Source organism: Nuphar pumila, chromosome 4 (genome assembly GCF_984573655.1).
Source record: "Nuphar pumila chromosome 4, dmNupPumi1.hap1.1, whole genome shotgun sequence".
Taxonomy (NCBI): domain Eukaryota; kingdom Viridiplantae; phylum Streptophyta; class Magnoliopsida; order Nymphaeales; family Nymphaeaceae; genus Nuphar; species Nuphar pumila.
Window position 1 is genome coordinate 24,612,033 of NC_143252.1, and position 21,808 is coordinate 24,633,840.

The window sequence follows — 21,808 nt, forward strand, 5'->3', positions numbered from 1 at the left end:
AAATTTAAGATATTTGCTGAAAATCTTGTGGGGAGAAAAATAAAATATCTCTATTCTTATTGGGGAGGAGAATATCATGCTCTTTCTAAATTTTTAGGAGAGTTATGGTATTGAACACATGATTTCATTTCTGTACAGTCATAAACAAAATGGGACGGTCGAACCAAAACATTAGCACATTGTTGGCGCAAGCTAGTATTCCATCCAAATATTGGGTGTTTGCCTTTAGTGCAGTTGTTTATCTTATTAATCATATTCCCTCTAAAATTGTTTATCTTATTAATCATATTCCCTCTAAAATTGTTAATAGTATTTCTCCTCTGAGGAAACTTTTCAAGCAACTTGGTTCCTAGGTGCTGCAGAAGAACTCCTTATTCCACAGTTCAACCGAAAGGTCTAAGAGCTGGATCCACTGAGGCTCCGTGGATGTCAACTTTAGCGTCCAATCCATTCCTGGTGTCCATTTGTTGCTGCCAGCTTCCAAGTGCCCTTTTGAAGGATCTGATTCATATCTTTATCATTCATCACCCTTATAAAAAATAACCTGTCTACTTGGAGAAAACTGAATATCTTCCATATTGGACCAGATTGTATATAAATTGTCAAAAAATGAATCTAAACTCCATTTTTTGTCTTTCCTTCCCCTGTAAAGCCGACTATCAAGGTCCACTCAAATGGCTTCTTCATGACATCATATCTTTCAGGGGGTTATAGATGACACTTTCGTATTAAAAAATGATAATTTTTATTATAATAAGCGAGCCTGTTGGTTTTATATCGTTTAATACTTGTGTTCATGTCATTTCTTATTTGCTTCCACCAGCACATCATATTGCTTTCTATGTGTTTCTTTTTTATTTTTTGTGCACTAGCATAATCGCTTCTCGCTCTCCCTCTACATGCTACTTTTTACCACTCAGCTCTCTGCTTAAGCTTCTCGTATCCATTTTGTTTCTTGGTAACTATGGTTTGATGTCATAATGGGAAACAAACTTCTTATAAACTTTGAAAGCGTGAAAAAGTACTTTTTTGGGGGTGATTTTGAAGTGACTTTCCAAACAAGCAAGCTTACAAGGTTTTTAGAAGTTGATAACTATGGTCATAAGGAATGTCACAGGTATCGATGTCAGGATTTTCTCTAGAAAGAAAAAGATCACCACACTCGGATTTTCTGAAGCTTCTACTTTCTCACCTTTGAAAGAAGCAAACATGCCCTTTATGTTTGCAAGAATATCTAAAAAAAAAAATCTGCAAATATAAACACTATGAAAGAAAAATACAAATACTTAAAAAGTGGTTTTTGTTATGTAAATATCGGAATAAAATCACGATGTTTCCAAAATAGAGAGCAGGCCCTCGAAAGCGCGCTTCTTTCTTCTACTGTAAAGCGACTTCCAGTTCCAGGCGAAGTGCGGTACGCCCGTTTTCATCAACAACTTTCCTGTCATTCTGATGATTCATTCGTCACACAAACAGGAACCAACCATAAGTTTCGGTCGTCTTCTCGATTAGATAACGATGGTGCGTCTTCTTTCCTTGTTTCGAGCTCATTATTTGACTAGAAATGCAGCAAGAAGGGTCCACTCTTCTGTTGCTCATATAACGAGACTCTCTAGTTACAATGATTCCATTCTGAAGTTTTATGTTAGAACAAGGAATGCTAGTTTTGTTCATGGGGGTGAAGAGTTCCCCACCTTGGGTTTTGCTCTTTCTGGTTGGTTTAGTGGTAAGTTTAGAGGTCTCTCTACCTCTCAAGACCCTCCCGGAAACCCCAAATGGACTGATGAGGTTGTCTATTTGGATGAGTCCGGCGAAGTCATCGGCTCCGATAGGGGAATCCGATCGGTCGAACCTGGAATCGATGATCACGTCCTTGTGGGTGGTGTTAGAAAAGCGTTTTCCGACGCTGCCATCGTTGCGAAAATCATCGAGATTGTGAAGAGATGGAAATGGGGGCCGGAAATGGAAGCCCAATTGGACAGAATTCAAGTTGTGCCGAAGATGGTGCACGTGAATCAGGCGTTGAGAGGAATTACGGAGGTTGATGAATCGTTGAGCCTGTTTGGATGGGCCAAGAGACAATCTGGGTACGTCTCCAATGACGAATGCTATGTGATATTGTTTGATAGATTGAATCAGAATGGGGATTTCGAAGGAATTCGGACGTTGTTCGATGGGATGATTGAGGAGTGCGGTAGCAAATCATTTACTGCACATAGCAGGGCAATTCAGCATCTTGCAAGAGCAGGAAATTTGGAATTATCATTCTGTTGCTTCAAGAAAATGCAGGAGGCTGGGTGTGAAACGGATGCACAGACGTATAATTCACTCATATCGCTGTTTTTGAATAAGGGTCTTCCTTATAAAGCTTTTGAGATTTATGAGATCATGGAGGGAGCGGGCTGTTCACTTGTCGGACCGACATATGAACTCTTGATACCAAATCTTGCCAAATCCGGGCGGCTCGATGCTGCTTGCAAGATTTTTGAAGAGATGAAAGCCAAATTCTTGCGCCCGAGTGTTGTGATCTTTACTTCACTTGTTGATTCACTGGGGAAAGCTGGGAGGCTTGATGGCACAATGAAAATGTATATGGAGATGCAGGCTGCTGGCATTAAGCCATCTGCATCAATGTTTGTTTCATTGGTTGAATCATTTGCAAAGGCTGGCAAACTTGAGATGGCAATGAGGCTTTGGGATGAGATGAAGCGTTCAGGATTTAGGCCCAACTATGGATTACATACCATGATGGTTGAGTCACATGCAAAATCAGGGAAACTGGAGACTGCCATGTCAATCTTTTCTGATATGGAGAAGGCTGGGTTTCTTCCGACCCCAATCACATATTCATGTCTTGTAGAAATGCATGCTGCACGCGGGCAAGTTGATCAGGCCATGAAGCTCTACAACTCGATGATAAGCGCTGGATTGAGACCAAATCTGAGCACGTATACATCACTCTTAATTGTGTTGGCAAACAAGAAACTGGTTGATGTAGCAGCAAAGATTTTGTTGGAGATGAAGTCTGTAGGATTCTCTGTTGATGTGAATGCTAGTGACGTTCTGATGATTTACATTAAGGATGGTTCTGTGGACCTTGCATTGCGATGGCTCCGCTTTATGGCTGCATCTGGAATCAAAACAAATAACTTCATAATTCGACAGTTGTTTGAATCATGTATGAAGAATGGACTGTATGAATCAGCCAAACCACTTCTTGAAACTTATGTATCCTCTGGTGCAAAAGCTGATCTTATTCTCTACACGTCAATCCTAGCCTACCTAGTACGGTGCCAAGATGAGCAGCACGAGAGGCATCTTATGTCAATCTTGAGCAGTACCAAACATAAGGCACATTCATTCATGTGTGGTCTTTTTACTGGACCAGAGCAGAGGAAGAAACCGGTACTATCATTTGTAAGGGAGTTTTTCCAAGGAATTGATTATGGGGTGGACGAAGGAGCAGCTAGATACTTTGTTAATGTGCTCCTTAACTATTTGGTGCTTATGGGTCAAATAAATCGTGCTCGGTGTGTTTGGAAAGTTGCTTATGAGAATAAGCTTTTCCCTAAGGCAATAGTGTTTGATCAGCATATTGCTTGGTCACTTGACGTTAGGAACTTGTCCGTTGGTGCTGCACTAATTGCTGTTGTGCATACTCTGCATAGGTTTAGGAAGAGGATGTTGTACTATGGAGTTGTTCCAAGAAGGATAAAACTTGTTACTGGGCCAACTTTAAAGATTGTGATAGCGCAGATTTTCAGTACGGTAGAATCGCCTTTTGAGGTCAGCAAGGTTGTTCTCAGGGCCCCAGGAGATTCTGTGATGGAGTGGTTCAAGAAACCAATTGTGCAGCAGTTTCTTCTAAACGAGATTCCATCAAGGGCGGACATTCTCATGCATAAACTCAACACATTGTTTCCGAGTTCGGCACCTGAAATCAGATCTAGTTCACCTCCTAGGCCACTGGCTTTGACGAGATGAATGTAAGTTTATGGTAAAGTGAACTCAACCTGTGTACAATTTTGGTACTACAGAATTTTTGCCTTTACACTGGTTTTTGTTTCTCCAATTTTTTGCCATTACACTGGTTTTTGTTTCTCCTGGGCAAAAGTTTTTCATGTCATGCTTTATATATATTTTCTCTGGATGCATCTATACAGATTTCTTAACATGGTGAAAAAGATGCATAATTCAGGCTTAGTTTCTAATTTGGTGTGACAATATTTGCATTATATATATGATACACAATGCTTCTTGCTTTGGACACTATATTTTCCGCTTGCAGTTCTTTATATTGTTGAACTTGTTCAAGCACTTCTGGAACATAAAATTTAGGTAAAATGGCAAGACTCTCTATGTTATTTTTATCTGGATGTATATTCTAGCATGATTTTGCAAAATAGAAAAACTTAAATATTTGTGAACAAGGGGCTTGTTTTGGCCTTGTGTCAAACGCAAGGCTTGTGAAGGCATTGCATGACATAATTGAACATGCTTCTATAGGCGTCTTATCGTGTCTAGCCCACTTAACATTGCAACCTGGTTCTTCTCTTCTTGGGTTCTTAGCTCTCTATTTTTGGGTTCTTAGTTGTGATACTTGTCATGAAAGCAAGGGAAATACAAAAAGCCAACATAAGCAATACAAATAGCTACTATGGGACCCATGTCATGAATGCAAGAAAAATACAAAAGAGCCAATATAGGCAATAGAAACAACCACGGGGGCAATACAAAGCACTAAGTCACAAGAGCAAGAACAACAATCATAAAAATAACAATGTTTTATTCATAATGAAACTCATAAAGAAGTTAGAATGCTTAGAAGAGCATCAAAGGAACAAGAGGGGTTCACCCTTATTTATAGTCTCAAATAGAGTTGTTGGACTGTTCCAACAACTCTATGTTGACTAGTCCAAAAAGAACCTAACTAAAAAGAAAAAGAAAGAAAAAAAAAGGAGAAAAATAGTTATAAATAGTTACAACATATTTACATATATAATATATATATACACACATATGTATATACGCATACAAATATGTATACATACTCAAGTATGTATACATATAGATACATGCACATATATTGTGTATATCAAGGTTTGTATCGTTACTTTTGGGGTTTACGATACGATACACGATCGTATTGTGATACAAGTGTGTATCGTACCATATCGGGTGTATCCTACAATACACCCTTGTATCGTGTCATATCATACGATACAGGTTGTATCGTACAATACGGGTCTAGCGCACTTAAAAATGACTCAAAAATTGATTTTTTGTTTTGGGTTTAAAAGGCCTCTTGAGGGCCGAGTTCTCCATATCTCTAGAGGCTATTAGAAGGAAACCCACATACCCTAGGTTTCGTGAGATCGATTTGGGGCCCGATTCGTGCACAAGGGAGATGACTTTTGTGATTTTCTTAAGAGTGCATTTTTACCATTTTTCCACTTAAGGAAATGGGTTAAGGTAAAAAATTTATATTTTTTGCTTCTTATTGATTGTTTTTGGGGGCGGATGGCATCAAAGGATCCGGCATAGCAATGGGGCACTCAAGTAGTGAGTGAAAACCGATTAAGAATCAAGTGCAAGTATTGTCAAAATTCTTTTTCAGGTGGTATCTCTCGGTTGAAGCATCATTTAGCTGGGATACATCATAATGTGCAAGCATGCACGTCAAGTAAATTGTCAGATGTCTTTAAATGGCAATGTCAACAATTACTTGATGATCTTTGAGGAAAAAGACACGGAAGAGAGATGAATGAGGCATAAATGGGGTATGTGGAGCCTTGAGACAATGCGCATTACAAAGACACTACAACCAATAGCATAGGATCAAAAGTATGAAGTTCTGCAGCAAAGAAAAAAGGTGTGGCTTGTGCTAGTAGTAGTGTTGCGGCTACCGCCGTGGACACAAAAAGAAGAGGAAGAGAAAGAAGATGCGGAGGAGGGTGTTCTTCAAGAGGAAGACCAGAAGGTAGAGCTAGAGCCTTTATTAGGAGCTTTAGGCGTAGCTCGACATTTGTACTGCTATGACTCCTCAGCATTTAGTTGAGCAGACAGATGTCACGGTTAGGAGATGGTTCTATGATGCCGACATTCCTTTTAATGCGACAAATTTCTTTCATTTTTAGGCCATGACAGATGTCATAACCAATACCGGACTTGGATATAAATGCCTTCATATCATGCTTTGAGCTAAAAGTTTTAGATGCTAATGTGAAAGAAGTGAAGGCATATTGTGATGAGATGAGACAGTCATGTAGAGAAACTAAGTATGACATCATGGCAGATGGGTGGACAGACATAAAGTCAAAGACCTTGATAAAGTTCTTTGTCTATTGCCCCAAAAGAACCATGTTTTTGAAATTAATTGATTTGTCTAATACGTCCAAGATATAGCAGATGTATTGCTGAGAGTCTTTTATCAAGTTGTGCAAGAAGTTGAACCTCGAAATATTGTATAGTTCATTACCGATAATGCAACAAATTATAAGGCAGTAAAGAAAGAATTGACAGAAAATTTTGGGTCATTCTTTTGGATGCAATGTGTTGCTCATTATATAGACCTCATGCTTGAGGACATTGGCAGCATGGATGAGGTACATCAGATTGTTGAATGATGCTAAGAAATTATTAAATTTATTTACAATCATGCATGGGTTTTGAGCCTAATGAGAAAGTACACTGGTGGTGTTGAGTTGATTCGTAGTGCAGTTACTAGATTTGCTACGAATTTTTTGACAGCGCAAAGTCTAGTAAATAATAGAGTTACACTAAAAGAAAATGTTTTCATTAGACGAGTGGAATGCTATCCCCATGCACAAAAAAGAAAGTTTAGAGAAATTGTAGATATTGTATTCAAAAGTGATTTTTGGGATTCATGCATCAAGTTGTTGAAAATAACTATGCCTTCAGTGAAGGTACATCGATTGGTTGACAAAGAAGACAGACCAGCTATGGGTTATCTCTATGAGGCCATGAATAAGGCAAAAGAGGCCATTAGAAATAATTTGGAAGGGAAGAAAAAAATGGTACATACCTATATGGAACATCATTGATCTGGACTGGGCAACTTCATCAACCTCTTCATGTTGCAGCATATTATTTAAATCTTCCATTTAGATACACCACTATGTTGAAAATGTATAAGAAAGTCAACAAGGGACTTTTGTATTGCATATAAGGGTGGTTGCAACCTTTTCATCTTTATCGAGGAACTTTATGTTTTCATCCATAATTTTTGTTAATGAGAGTTGTGGTTTCGGACAATCACCCTCAATGTATTTGGTGAGGCCTTTGGACAAGATATGGTTCTCCAAAGCCCAAGTGGGATAGTTGGGGTCATTCAACTTGATGAGCATAACGAACACCAACTCTTTCTCCATGATGATCAAGAGAGAATTGATGAAAAAGGATGGTCACTTGAGGCTTTGGCATGTTCTCCAAGAAGAGATGTGAGCACCAGGATGGTCCATCACTAGGATCAAGAGCTTATTGGCTAAGCACAATCACAAGGCCACTAATGGGCTAAGCACACGATTCACTATGGGTAAACACAAGAGTTCAATAGAGTTCACGAGCACAAGCCGCTAAGGGCTGAATACAATATAAAAAATATAATTTTCTTAACACATAAAATGCTTAACAAAAAACAAATCGAATGGGGGAGGTCTCCTATATATACAAGCGGAAGAAAGCCAAAGGAGGGCTCAACTAGCCGTTAGGTATAACAGCTAGTTGGTTTAGCCATTAGACTTAGCTAACAGCTAGAAATACTAGCCGTTAGCTAGCCTAACGGCTAGATATACAAGTACAGAAATACCTCAAACTACAAAACAAATAAAAATATATATAGAGAGAGTAACCTAAAATACAATATAAAAATACATATACAATGTATATATATATATATATATATAAAAAAAATACACATACAAAGAAAAAACACACACATATATATATATATATATATATATATATATATATATATTCACATGAATATATATACATAATTACTACATTGAGTCACTACTAAACTTTGTACCCACTACATGATAACTCACATAACCGCTACATTGAGTCATTACTAAACTTTGTACCCACTACATGATAACTCACATAACCGTTACATTGACTCACTCTTTAACTGTTCATGTACCTACTGCATGGACATCTAATGTTACCCATATATTTACAAATTCTAAAGCTACTCTTCAAATCTCTATACTTGGCACATTTACTAAAATACTGAAAATACCTGATTACATAACTTTGATAATATTTGACTTTGAGTAATAACACAAAAATGGGTTTATGCATCCAACATAATAAGTGACTGTTTTTTTATCTTTCTAAAAGTACATTTTGTAACTGAAAACACATTTGCAGCTTTTGAATAAACAAAAAAACATATAAAGCTATGTGTTTCTAATGGATCTAATGGACCTAACTAAAGAAAATCAGTCCCAAGAAATGCGTTTCTCGTGTCTTATAACACTAGATTGAAGTCCACTTCCCAGAATATAACAAAGGCCTTTGCAAGTGTTGATTTCTAGTAAACCCAGCTCACTTGCATGGATAAAGCATGTTATTCTACCTATATTGACTGGCGCTAATTGGTAATTTAATGGTGTGAGGTAAGTGCTGATAAAATTCGACAACATTGGTGCAGCTCTTTTTACTGGTAATTTAATTAGCAACAGGGGGTTTTAGCAGCCCAAATTGCAAGTAGCAGGATGTTGATGTTGTAGGGAGCCAAGGTTCGTAACAATTTTTTGGATCTAATAAAATAAAATCTTCTATACAATAATTGTACCTATGACATCCATAACATGTCATATTGTACTGCCAGATTATTCTATTAGAAGACAGAACCAGAGGGAGAGTCAATTAGTCTTAATTCTGCATAAAACAACTCTAATCAATTCTGAAATAAGAAAAAGAAAAGTTTGACTTTGGCAAATGAAATACCATAGTCCAAGACATGCAAGAAAAAGCCAAACCATATCATTTTAACATAATGTGGTTTACATTAACATTAACATTAACATTAAGTTCTTTGGTATGAAGATTTAAGTCCTGAAGTAGAAAATGAATGTCATCGTTTCACATTAAAATCTCTTGAAAATGAGCTTTCTCAATGAGCCACTGTTATCGATCTTTCTCATATTTTGCATATTCCATCTTCCGTTGCACCTTGACATCATTCAATTCCCTCTTTAATTGGTAATGCACATTTATAATAGCATCCTTTAAGCTTGTAACTGTCACATGATTGAAAGGATTCACAATTATATGGTTTCTGTAGTCGAATCAGATTCTAACATCACAATTATATTCGAAATGTTGTCCCTCTGCCATGCATTTCCACATTCTTTGTGATGATGGTGGCCAAAGAGCTCAGCTATTGAGTTCGAGATCAAAGAAAGCTCAATTTGTCAAGGTGATTACTTCAGTTACTCTTCTTTGAGGTATTTTTGTTGGTTATTGTGTGTTTTCAATTAATAGTTTGGGGATCTTTTGCCCTGGATGATTTCAAGATTGTCCTAAATGGTTTCGAAAATCCTATCTTATGAAGAAACCCAAGGGCTTATAGGCAAAATCCGAATGATAATGCTGCCATTATGGTAAGATTTGAGTGTTGCAAGTTCCAACATGGGCCTCATCAATTTGTGAAATGGAGAACATCTGCATCCAATACTGTGTGTTCCAAAGTTGGGTGTCACGAAATGGAGAACACCTACATCCAATACAGTACGGTGGAGAACATTGTAATCTACTAGGGCACATTTTTAGTTTAGTCTCAATATTGTCGAGTACCCAATGAGGCAAGTGTAAATAAAACTCTTTCTCACTTAAATTAAGCTGCCAAAGGCTGGAATAGAATTCCCAGGATTGGTGCAGCCAACGCTCCCACCTCTATAGTTGAACATCAATGAGGTAAGGTTCACAAGCAGGTTGGAGGGCGGCAGCATTGGTGAAAATATTTTGGTGCAAGCAATGGTAAGGCTGATTTATAATAGAAGAGTCACAGGCAATGTGCTACCAATTCCAACTGGAAGCTGAATGGTGCTCAACATTACATGACCAAGATGCCTTCAGTAGATGAAGCAACCATAAAACCAACGAGGGTGATGGCATCCATAAATATCAGAAACCTGACTTGGTTGAGAATCTGACCACCCAACGTCTTAGCATACCCGTAGAAATCTGGGATAGTGTGGTGCAGAATGGTGATGGGTCATGCCAAAAGTTTAGAAGCTCACATGACTGAAAAACTGTAGGCAAGTGAAAAGAAGAGGGAAAACAATCCTATTTTAGCCAACTGAAGTATAAGTTCTGGTTGTAGGATCAATTATTGGTTGGTTGGTCACCAACAAGTGCAGATAATCACATAACTCAAAGCAACAAATAATGCATCTTCATTCCTTCTCACTCATCTAATTTCACGGGTCATAATTAGCTGTCCAAGATGAGGATAGTTAATGCATTATGTGATCCAATCAGTTTAGGGTACCTTATTCATTAATGTACTCATAATCAAAGTGTCTATTTCTCTTTTGACATTATATGCCCACTAAGGGAACATTTAGTTATGAGTTATGGTCTGTAATTACTAACAAGGTAACCTCAAATTTAGTCCAATAGTTTTGTATTATAATATCATTTTACCCTTCATTTCTCATCCTTTTTTAGTATCCAAATGCACGAGTCCAAATAACCATGTTTTAAATTTACCAACTAGGAGGCACTAACAAAGAAAAAAGAAATAAAAAGAAAAGTGATCTGTGATGCGTAGTTCAATATTACTTCTGTTTGTGCATGTGTGCACGTTCAATGTATATTCACTAGTGGGCAAAGAAGGACAAATGATAGAGCAAACATCTCACAATCCAATCTCTGTCTTAATATTTATGAAATAAAATTGAGAAATTGAACTTAAAGCTGTATACCTTGGATGGAGATCAGAGGCAAACTGATAATCTGATAATATTGTAGGGTCTCAGATATACGAATCTCTAGCCAGACTCCTTGTTTGCTAAACCTCTGAGCTGACATGGGGGCCATGTGACCTTTGGTTTTAAGAACTAAGGCATTCAAATGCCCCATGAACAACGAAGATTTTTGCTTTATGAAAAGGAAGGAAATAACTTTGGTCACTTTCTTGCTTCTTGGTGGAGATACATGTTCTCACAGTTGTGGTCACCCTCTCTCCGTATCAGACCCAATTATTATTTTTTTAGTAGGACTGCAAGAAAACACTACACTCTCTTCTCCAAAACATTGATTACCCTGCTCCCCAAAAGTAAACTATGGTTAGACCACAAGTTCGTGCTAAGCATATGCAAGCAGTTGTCTTTGACATTTATGGGAGTAATGTTGTTTTGTTTATATGTTTCTCATCTTTTGCTATTAAAGTTGAGGTTAGCCAACTTCCACTTGATGTGCATGCAGTTCCTTTTTGTAAACAAAGAATTAATAGTGGTTCCCCCATCTGGTATGTTAATTATAAATGATAGATATTACTATGTATACTTCTTTTGTGAATTATGGATCCTAATGCAAAGATCTCTTTGTTGTGTATCATTTTTATGCAACATCATTATCTATCTAACCCTAACATAATACTAAGGTGGAATTGACTTCCCGTGTAACGACTTCTTTGGCATTTTCTGGGTTCTGGTTAGGTGTCTATTAAATGGGAGTGGTGTGTTTAGTTTAGACTGTGGTGGAAGTTAGCCAAGGTTAAGGTTGTGGGAAAGTGGTAATGCATTTGTGTGCCACACGCACATGCACACGCACACGCGCACACACACACACACACAGAGAGAGAGAGAGAGAGAGAGAGAGAGAGAGAGATGTGACCGGTCTCGAGGTTCATGTATGATATGCTATGTGCATGTGTACACGCTATGGGAAAGTTGTAGCATGATAAATGTACTTCATGATATATGCATGCTACATGGTAGACGTATGCACATGGGTTGATGTGTGTCATGCTATGTGCATGTATACATGCCATGGAAAAATTATAGTATGTTACATGTATGTCATGGATCCATCATGGGAAAGTTGTATGATGATACATGTACATCATGGTATGTGCATGTGCATGTGCATGCACGTTTATAACGTAGGCTTGTGGACACTTTGTAACATTTGTGATATTTTCCTGAAATTAAAAAAATATAGATTGATTTTTTATGTCTATTATTGTGTGAATATCAATTTGGGAATTTATGTAATATTCAATTAGGCTTGAATATGAGGTGGAGATAGAATCTCAATGTGAGATTGGAGATTCAGATTCAGTTTGGATCTTTATTTGTGAATTAAATAAATTTAAATATGGATCTTGGATATTATAATGGATCTACTGTAGATATTTAATTAATACATTTGGGATCCAATTAGGGGGTGAATTAGATTTGGATATTTAATTAGAAGTTATATGAATCTCTAATTAAATTGGATCCTAGGTGGACTCTTAGTGGTGGAAGTCCATATGAACTTGGACTTAAATTAATAAAGGACTCTAAAAGGATGGGACGTCCCCACTCCTCTCTTTAATATTTATTTAATTAATAAAATAAGGTTAATGAGATAAAGAAAGGAAATATAGAAAAGTACATATAATAAATGGATTTCATTAGAATGAGAGTCCTATTGACTTTTGGAGTCCTATTTGAAAAAAAGTATGGAAAATTAAACAAAGTGGAAACTTGAATCAAAGAGGACTTTCTCCCTCTATCCACATGATTTTGGGGGATAGAGATAGAGACCAATCCTAATTAAGATAAGGGGGGAGAGGTCCTATATAAGAACCCTCTCACATGTCCCCTCATCTCTCTCTTAATTCCCTCTCTTCTCTCTCCTCTCTCTCTCTCTTAGCTCTTAAATCTTTTTCCCTTAGTGTTTTTTAGAGATTTGTGTTCTTCTTCTCCCTCTTCATTCACGCCCAAGGGAGAACACATGTTTAGGTGGAGGTTGTGGCCATTAGATCTGCAACATGAAGGTGATGGAGGTTAAGTTATTCTACGCCTATCGATTTTGGTGTTTTTGTTGATTTTTGCTGATTTTAGGTAAGATTTCATTGACTTGTGTGTATGCATAGCACCAAGGATGCATATGCATGCCAGATTAAATTTCATATCTATAGTTTTTGGGTGATATCAACCCCAACTACGTGTTTGGGATGATATCCCATGATTTCGGAGGGATACAAACCTTTGAATAGGTTTTTACCAAAAATGTTTTCTAGAAAAAACCTAAATCATGTTTGTTGTTCGTAAAAATCTTGTTCGATATTACTTAAGCATGATGAATGTGTATTTGATGTGATCAACATGCATAAACCCTATTGAACTTGATATTTGTGGTTTTAAATTAAAATAAAATTCCACAAAAAAAAATAAGAACCCAAATAATGAAAATTGATTTTGAGGATTCATGGTTTCGTTTTGGGAAAATGGGGATTCAAGGGTTTATTGTTGATATGTTTCATATTATGATTCATGTATTGTATGATACAGACTATATTCATGTTAGCTGCATGATTTATGTTGACGTCGGTTGGGGTGACTGCCTGAAAACAGAAAAAAAAGGAAAAGGAAAGAGAGAGAGAGAGGAAGAGAAGAATCATGATTTCTAATTAGGTCTAATCTCTCTTAAATAAAGAGAGATTAGACTAAAAGGTCTTATTTACATTGATACCCCTAACCACTTGAGTAATTACTAAACTATCCATATGCAACGATGATTGCTTCTCAACACTCCCCCTCAAGCTGGAGCATATATATCAATAATGCTCAGCTTGTCACAACATTTTGAAAAAATTGAACTTGCTAAGGGTTTTACATGTTGATATGTTTCATATTATGATTCATGTATTGTATGATACAGACTATATTCATGTTAGCTGCATGATTTATGTTGACGTCGGTTGGGGTGACTGCCTGAAAATAGAAAAAAAAAGGAAAAGGAAAGAGAGAGAGAGAGGAAGAGAAGAATCATGATTTCTAATTAGGTCTAATCTCTCTTAAATAAAGAGAGATTAGACTAAAAGGTCTTATTTACATTGATACCCCTAACCACTTGAGTAATTACTAAACTATCCATATGCAACGATGATTGCTTCTCAACACTCCCCCTCAAGCTGGAGCATATATATCAATAATGCTCAGCTTGTCACGATATTTTGAAAAAATTGAACTTGCTAAGGGTTTTGTGAAGACATCAACAATTTGGTCCTCTGAAGATATGTGCTTGGTACAAATGTACCCAGTTTGAACTAAGTCACGTACATAGTGACAATCCACCTCAATATGTTTTGTCCGTTCATGAAATACTGGGTTATTAGCAATATAAGTAGCAGCTCTATTGTCACATATCATCTCCATAGGTACTGAGACTTTCACTTGAAGATCAGTTAACACAGATTTAACCCACATCATCTCAACAGCAGTTTGAGCCATAACTCGATATTCTGACTCAACGCTTGACCTGGCAACAACAGTTTGTTTCTTACTTCTCCAAGTAACCAGATTCCCTCCAACAAACACACAGAATCCAATTATGGACTTTCTGTCAACAACCGACCCTGCATAATCCGCATCTTAATAGGTAGTAACATCTAAAGACGGGTTTTGTTTAAACCATAGTCCTTTACCAGGGGAGAACTTTAGATATTTGAGAATCATCGTTGGAGCATCCCAGTGAGTCTTTGTAGGTTTGTCCATAAATTGACGTATCTTGCTCACGGCTAAAGATATATCAGGTCTGGTCACAGTCACATATAATAGCTTGCCAACCAAGGAGCGATAACAGCTACAGTCCACTTACTCAGATTTTTCATCAAACAGGTGAGACTTAGGATCCATAGGAATCCTTGCAGGTTTGGCACCTAACATCCCCGTCTCCTTCAACAGGTCCAAGACATATTTCCGTTGTGACAAAACCAGCCCGTCTTTACCCCTTGCAACCTCTATGCCTAAGAAATATTTGAGTGGTCCCAGATCCTTAGTTACAAAGTGTTTCTGAAGATGGGACTTTGTGTCAGCAATGCCTTTTTCACAACTTCCCGTGACTACAATGTCATCAACATATACTATCATGACCACAATCCCTGTGCAGGTCTTTTTAATAAAAAGAGAGTGATCTGAGGCAGAGCGAACAAACCCAAATGTTGACATGACCTCAACCAGCTTAGAGAACCATGCACGGGGACTCTGTTTGAGACCATAGATAGCCTTATTTAACTTGCACACCTTATGACACTCCCCCGGAACTTTGAACCCCAGAGGTTGCTGCATGTAAACTGTCTCCTCCAAGTCTCCATACAGAAAGACATTTTTCACGTCAAGCTGACATAGAGACCAACAATAATGCACTGCGACTGACAGAACCAGACAAATAGTTCCAAGACGAGCAACATGAGAGAAAGTTTCAAAGAAGTCCACCCCATAAGTTTGAGTGTAGCCTTTCGCAACTAGACGAGCTTTAAACCGTTCAATCGATCCATCTGAGTTATACTTAATAGTATAGACCCATTTACAACCAACAATTTCAGCCTCAGGTGGAGGATCAACTAAGTCCCATGTTCTTCGAGAGAGAAGTGCATCCATTTCATCCCGCATGGTCGTCGCCCATGTGGGGGTCCAGAAGAGCGTGATGATGATTAAGAGGAACTGAGGTAGCAGATAATGCTAATACGAAATTCTTCATATTTTCACCAAGTCTTGCCTCGGAAACAAACTGAGAAATAGGATGAAGTGTACATTGCCTTTTTCCTTTTCGAAGAGCAATAGGTAAATCACCATCAACAAGAGAATCGTTAGTAGGGTCAGGAACACTCACCTCTGGAGAAGCTGGTGGATCAGGCATAGAGTTGGGTGGAGCTCGATGTGTATACACCACAGGAGGATTTTTGTAACGAGATGGAGTTAGACTGGGAACAAGAGGCTCAAGACTAACAGACTCTAATGGAAAAAGAGGAACAGGAAGAGGAAATGAATCGCCTTGACTAGCATGTATTCTGGGAGAAGTACTTGAAAAATATGGGATAGGTTCAAAAAAGGAAACATCCGCACTGACATACTCTTTCTGGGATATGGGATTATAACAACGATATCCTTTTTGGTGCTTAGGATACCCAACAAAAACACATTTTATAGATTGGGATGACAATTTATCTCGATTGGGACTAAGTTTATGAACAAAGCACACACAACCATACACCTTTGGTGAGATAGAGAACATATGAGCTTCAGGTCTGAGAATTTGAATGGGAATACGATCCCCCACAGAGGATGAAGGCATACGGTTTATTAGGTATCCCGCAGTTAGAACTGTATCTCCCCAGTAAGACGCAGGCATATTAGATTGAATCATAAGGCAACAGACAACATTTAGAATGTATCTATGCCTTCGGTCCACTATTCCATTCTGCTGCGAGGTATGAGGACAAGAGGTCTGAGGTTGGATCCCAAGGTTTTTGTAAAATTGTAATAATTCATAAGATTTGAATTCAAGAGCATTGTCAGTGCGAACAACTTTGACACAAGAATTAAACTGAGTTTTTATTTCAATAATCAAGGATTTAAGAATAATGGGGGCTTCAGCCTTATCTTTTAACAAGAATATCCAAGATAATCTGGAAAAATCATCTACAATGACGACACTTAGAACGACTAGTAATTCTACTTTGACCCCAAACATCAACATGAAGAAGATCAAACAAATTTTGACTTGAAGGACTCTGACTGGACGGAAATGAACTCCTATGGTGCTTTCCAAGCTGACATGCTTCACACAGCAGAGTAGTGGACGACGAGATGTGAGGAGTAACTCTACGCAATTTAAGCAACGGAAGATGACCAAGACGATGATGCCAAAGCAACAGACTAGAAGAGGACTCAACTGCGGAATGAACAGAGCCAACTCGTTGGTGTAGATAATAGACTCCACCTTCCTCATAGCCTCCACCAATTGTTTTCCCCATCAGCAAGTCCTGAAGAGTGCAACAGACATGATCAAATATTACTCGACAATTCAATTCCTTTGCAACACGACTAACAGATAACAATTTTTGAGGGAATGAAGGAGCATGAAGAACATTTGATAACTGGAGAGTAGGGAAGATAGAGATATTTCCTTGGCCAACAATGGGAGAGGAACTCCCATTGGCAAGAACAACCTTTTTATGATTAGCAACACTATTCAACTTTGAAAAATCACATTCATTTCCACACAGATGGCTAGATGCCTCGAAATCAATAATCCACCTACTACCTTGGCAAGATAATTCATCACCTGCAGAGCATGCAATATCAGCCACGGGGGAACTAGACGAAATATGCGCCAACAAATCATCGTACTCAGCACGAGTGAGTGTAATCGAATCACTAGGAGGAACAGTGGGGGACTCGGGTTTGGCCACTTGTGCTGTAGGAACAACTTTAGCTGAAGATGCGGGAGGACGTCCATTCTTGTCAAAACATCTATCTTCCAAATGCCCAAATCTTCCGCAGTAGGTACACTGGAGCTTGCCTTGTCCTCTCTGGCCTCGACCACGTCCACAACCTCATGAATTAGGAAGAAGACCTCGGCCTCGACCATAGAAAACAGACAAAGCAGAGGTTGGTGATTCTGATTGAGATGAAGGAAGGGACATGGCTAGCCTGCTCAGTCGATTATATGCCTCAGCAAGAGTGGGAACATCTGAGCCTGTCAACATGTGGACTTTGGCAACTGAGAATTCAGTTGACAAGCCAGTTAGGAACAGTGCGACCATGGTATGCTCCTGGTGTAGTTTTTGTTTGTCACAACATAATGGTCGATGAGCATTTAGTCTCTAAAAAGCTGCCTTTACAGAGCCATAATACTGAGCTAGAGTCTGTTCTCCTTGCTGTAATTTATAGATCTCCTGTTCTACTTGAAGGATACGACTAACATTAGTTTATAGAAATAAGTATCTTGCAAATTATCCCACATTTGTTTTGCAGAGTTGTAATAAATAAGTCCGTCGGCTATGTGACGTTGCACACTATTCATAATCCAAGACATGACAATATCAGTGTCCTCTTCCCATGTAGCATACTTTTCAGTTTTGTCCATAGGCTCATTTTCCAACAAAATATGTTTTCGTCGATGCCCTGAAACAGACATCATGAACGTACGTGACCATCTAGCATAGTTAGTCTCATCCAACTTTACAAATGATCCATATGAAAAAGGATTTGCAAAGGCTTATAATCGGACACAATCTCAGTTTTCATGTCTGACCTCTGTATTTCAGCTATAAAAAAAAAACGCAGCTACCAACTTGTTGAAAAACTCAAGTCTGACGTGTGCACTAAATACCAGCCTGAGAAGTTGACACTACCAGATTTTAATTAACTGATAAAATCTGATATATGAAAAGATGTAATACACTGTTCAGATCCGAAGCTACCGTGCACACCAACTACCAACCAAAAAAAAAATGATTCTACCAGATTTTAAACACCCTGATAAAATCTGAACTATTCACCTTAAAAGTTGCGACCAGATGCATACCACGACAACCAAAAATTTATTCGACAACCTGCATACCACGACTGCATCTTCGGGTATTTTCGACATCTACGCAACCATCAACAGCCATACCTGCTGCTACGCACCATTGACACGGTCAGAGTCAAACTGTTGCTGCGTACACATACCTTCTCCATCTACTACAACTTCAGCCGTATTGAGTACTGGTTGCATCACCATCAATCGACTCCCTTTTTTCAGACCTCGACAGTGGTCATGAGGCTGCTGAGAAACCCAAACCTGTCTTCCACACAGCGGTCCAGTCATGGCAGAAGCAACGACGACTGCTTCTCAACAGCGATATTGCAGAGGCGTTTGCGTCACCTGTGCACGAAGGAGACCCCAACGATACTGCAGAGGCGTCTTCAGGCAGCGTCGTCTCATAACAACTTCTGAACAACGTCATCATCGTCGATAACGACGTCTCACGGCGGCTGAACAACGTCGTCGTCGGCAGCGATGTTAGGCACCCAGGGCGGATGACTTCGATACCATGTTGACGTCGACTGGGGTGACTGCCTGAAAACAGAAAAAAGAAAAAAAGGAAAAGGAGAGAGTGTGTGTGTGTGTGTGTGAGAGAGAGAGAGAGAGAGGAATTGTGATTTCTAATTAGGTCTAATCTCTCTTAAATAAAGAGAGATTAGACTAAAAGGTCTTATTTACAATGATACCCCTAACCACTTGAGTAATTACTAAACTACCTATATGCAATGATGACTGCTTCTCAACAATTTATATATAGCTGAATTTAAATTTTATAAATAAATTCATGTAGGTCATACCGATTTGGGTTTATGGAAGTTTTTTTCAAAAAAATATGATTTATATGGTTTTATTTGTGGTTTGTGTAAAATTAATTCATGATCAACCTATATTTTGTTTATTCATATTAGATATGATATACACGTGCATGATTCATATGTTATTTGAAAATAAATTCTATTTTTATGATACATGTTTCGGTGTACGAGTGCTTGTTTTGGGAAAAAAATAGTTTTTGTGTGTTTCGAGCTTGATTTCATGTATTGGATTTAATTGTATGTAATATGAAATTACGTTGATTCATGTCTAGACTGATATTGATCGTGTTATGATGAATCGGACCATGCAAATCATGTTTATGTGGTTTATTTTATAAAAAATATAAAATATATGTGGTTTTTGGTATGAAAAGCATATTGTCGTGTTTTTAGGTACAAACACTTTTCAAGAACTTTATCGTACACCCAAACGGTTTGGCAAAAAGATTCAAATTTTAGAAGGATGTTCTAGACGCATAGAGGAAGTCCCAGAAGAAATTTTGGCTCCGTCTGAGGTCTGGATGAGAAAATACAACATTCGAAAGTCAAAACAGGATTTCTGTCTTGACAGAAAAATTGGAAACGACTGCACTGTCTTTTGAATTTTATTTCTCTTAATATATTCTATAGTTATAGCTAAAAAATTTATGTATATTAGATTACATATTGATAAACTTTCAATAAAAATTTGATGCACAAATTCATTATGGTCTATGAGTTAAAAATCACGGGAGTTGGCTCCGAAACCTGAAATTTTCTGGAGCACAGTCAGTCCAGGAACCTAACCAGGTTGTTGTCCGTGAATGTTAATTTACAGTTGGGATGGAGTTTGGACTTGATATCGGTGGAAGGTTGTTCCAAACATATTCATCTAGCTACAATAATTTTTACAAATTTTTTATCTTTATATAAAGTTTCTGGATTTATGCTTCTTCGAAGGGACTAAACCGGATAGGTCTATTCGACGAACAAAAAACCAGTTTCGATAAATTATTTATTTCTCTCTGCTCTTGACTCGATTGAGGCAAGGTTTGTGGCTATGTTTAGCTAACAAAACCATGCATCTACTATAAATTTTTTAGTTTTTTACTCAATGTAATATGATCGTGATAGAATTAATACCAATTGATAAAATTCAGTCCTTGTAGTTCTGAGTTGGAACTCTTATGATACATGTGTTCTGGTTCCGAAAGAAGGCTAGTTGGACATATCCTGGTTCCAGAACTGAACGAGATGAATACACTAATAGTTAGATACTAGTGTGTGCTTGCAATGATGTTTATGATATGCAATGTAATGATTATGCTGAATGATAATTTTATAGTTAAATGAATGCATGATTTGTTTATATGTTTAATAAGCATGATATGCAACGTATTTTATGACATGATTTTTTAGCATGCATTATGATGATTATTTATTGTTGTTATATTCTATGATATGTGAATTGCATGATTCATGATTGATGGCTCATGAGTGAGCTCACGGTTCAATGAACCGATCAATGCTTGAGAGCACGAATTGATGTGTTGCATATGTTCATGTGAATGTGTTGTAAGGCGTGTAGAGACATGCATACACAAGTTAATTTATGATGTATGGTTCAAGGAACCGCTGATGTGCCTTGTGTGTGCATGACTGTGGGGATGTGATCAAATGATATTTTTGTGTTGTAAGGAGTGTGTGACATGCAAGTACATGGGGCCGCTATTGTGAGCAAGGGGTTGTGAGAACCCATGGAGTGTTGACTGTGCATCAATTTATGACAATGTCATTGACCTATAGCCTTATAAAGATAATCCCACACTTGACGGTTTCTGTTACTTTGAAAGAGTACCAAAATGTGTGGAATCCAGCAACCTAAGTCTACCTTGGAGATGGTAGGAGATATAAGCTCCTGGGACATTGTTGTTGTTTTGTGGGTGGAAGGATTCACTTTGTCCCTAGTCACAAGTTAGGGGGTCAGGACTATCGTGTGGAATAAGTGGTAGTTTTCTTGACCTGTAGAGTCTTCTTTTCTAGATCGATCCAATTGCTGCTCCTATTAGGGGATTTTCTCTCGGTTGTGAGCCGTTCTCCTTTTGGGTTTTCCATTCAGTTAGTCATTTGGGTTATAATAAAACACATAGCATAATAAATGCCAAAATGGTCTCGACTTAATGATGAAGTTGTTTGAGGGTACTTAAAGGATTAAGCAAGAAAAATAATTAATTAAATTATTATGATAACTTTACATTTATGCAGTTATGTTTATTTTATTGTTTTGTTGAAAGCATGTTTGTGATGATATAATACTTAACGATGACATGTTATGATAATGTGTTTTCTGAAATTAATTGTTGTTCTTGGTACATGCTCATGTATGTTTAGTATTGTGTATGCATGCAATGTTAATGTGTGTCCTACTGAAACTCGGTTGGAGTCTAACA

The 21,808-nt window shown here is 37.8% G+C and overlaps 1 protein-coding gene across 2 annotated transcripts in view; it reads left to right on the top strand.

The window, feature by feature from the left end:
* Positions 1 to 1,439: 1,439 nt before the first annotated feature.
* LOC149839674 (pentatricopeptide repeat-containing protein At1g79490, mitochondrial-like) overlaps positions 1,440 to 21,808 on the top strand; it is a 30,129-nt gene continuing 9,760 nt past the window's right edge. For both annotated transcript variants that reach the window (XM_090004200.1, XM_090004199.1), the window contains exon 1: positions 1,440 to 3,986. In XM_090004200.1, the coding sequence (XP_089860326.1) occupies positions 1,519 to 3,984 (2,466 nt within the window). In that variant the 5' untranslated portion in view covers positions 1,440 to 1,518 and the 3' untranslated portion in view covers positions 3,985 to 3,986. The remainder of the gene's footprint in view (positions 3,987 to 21,808) is intronic.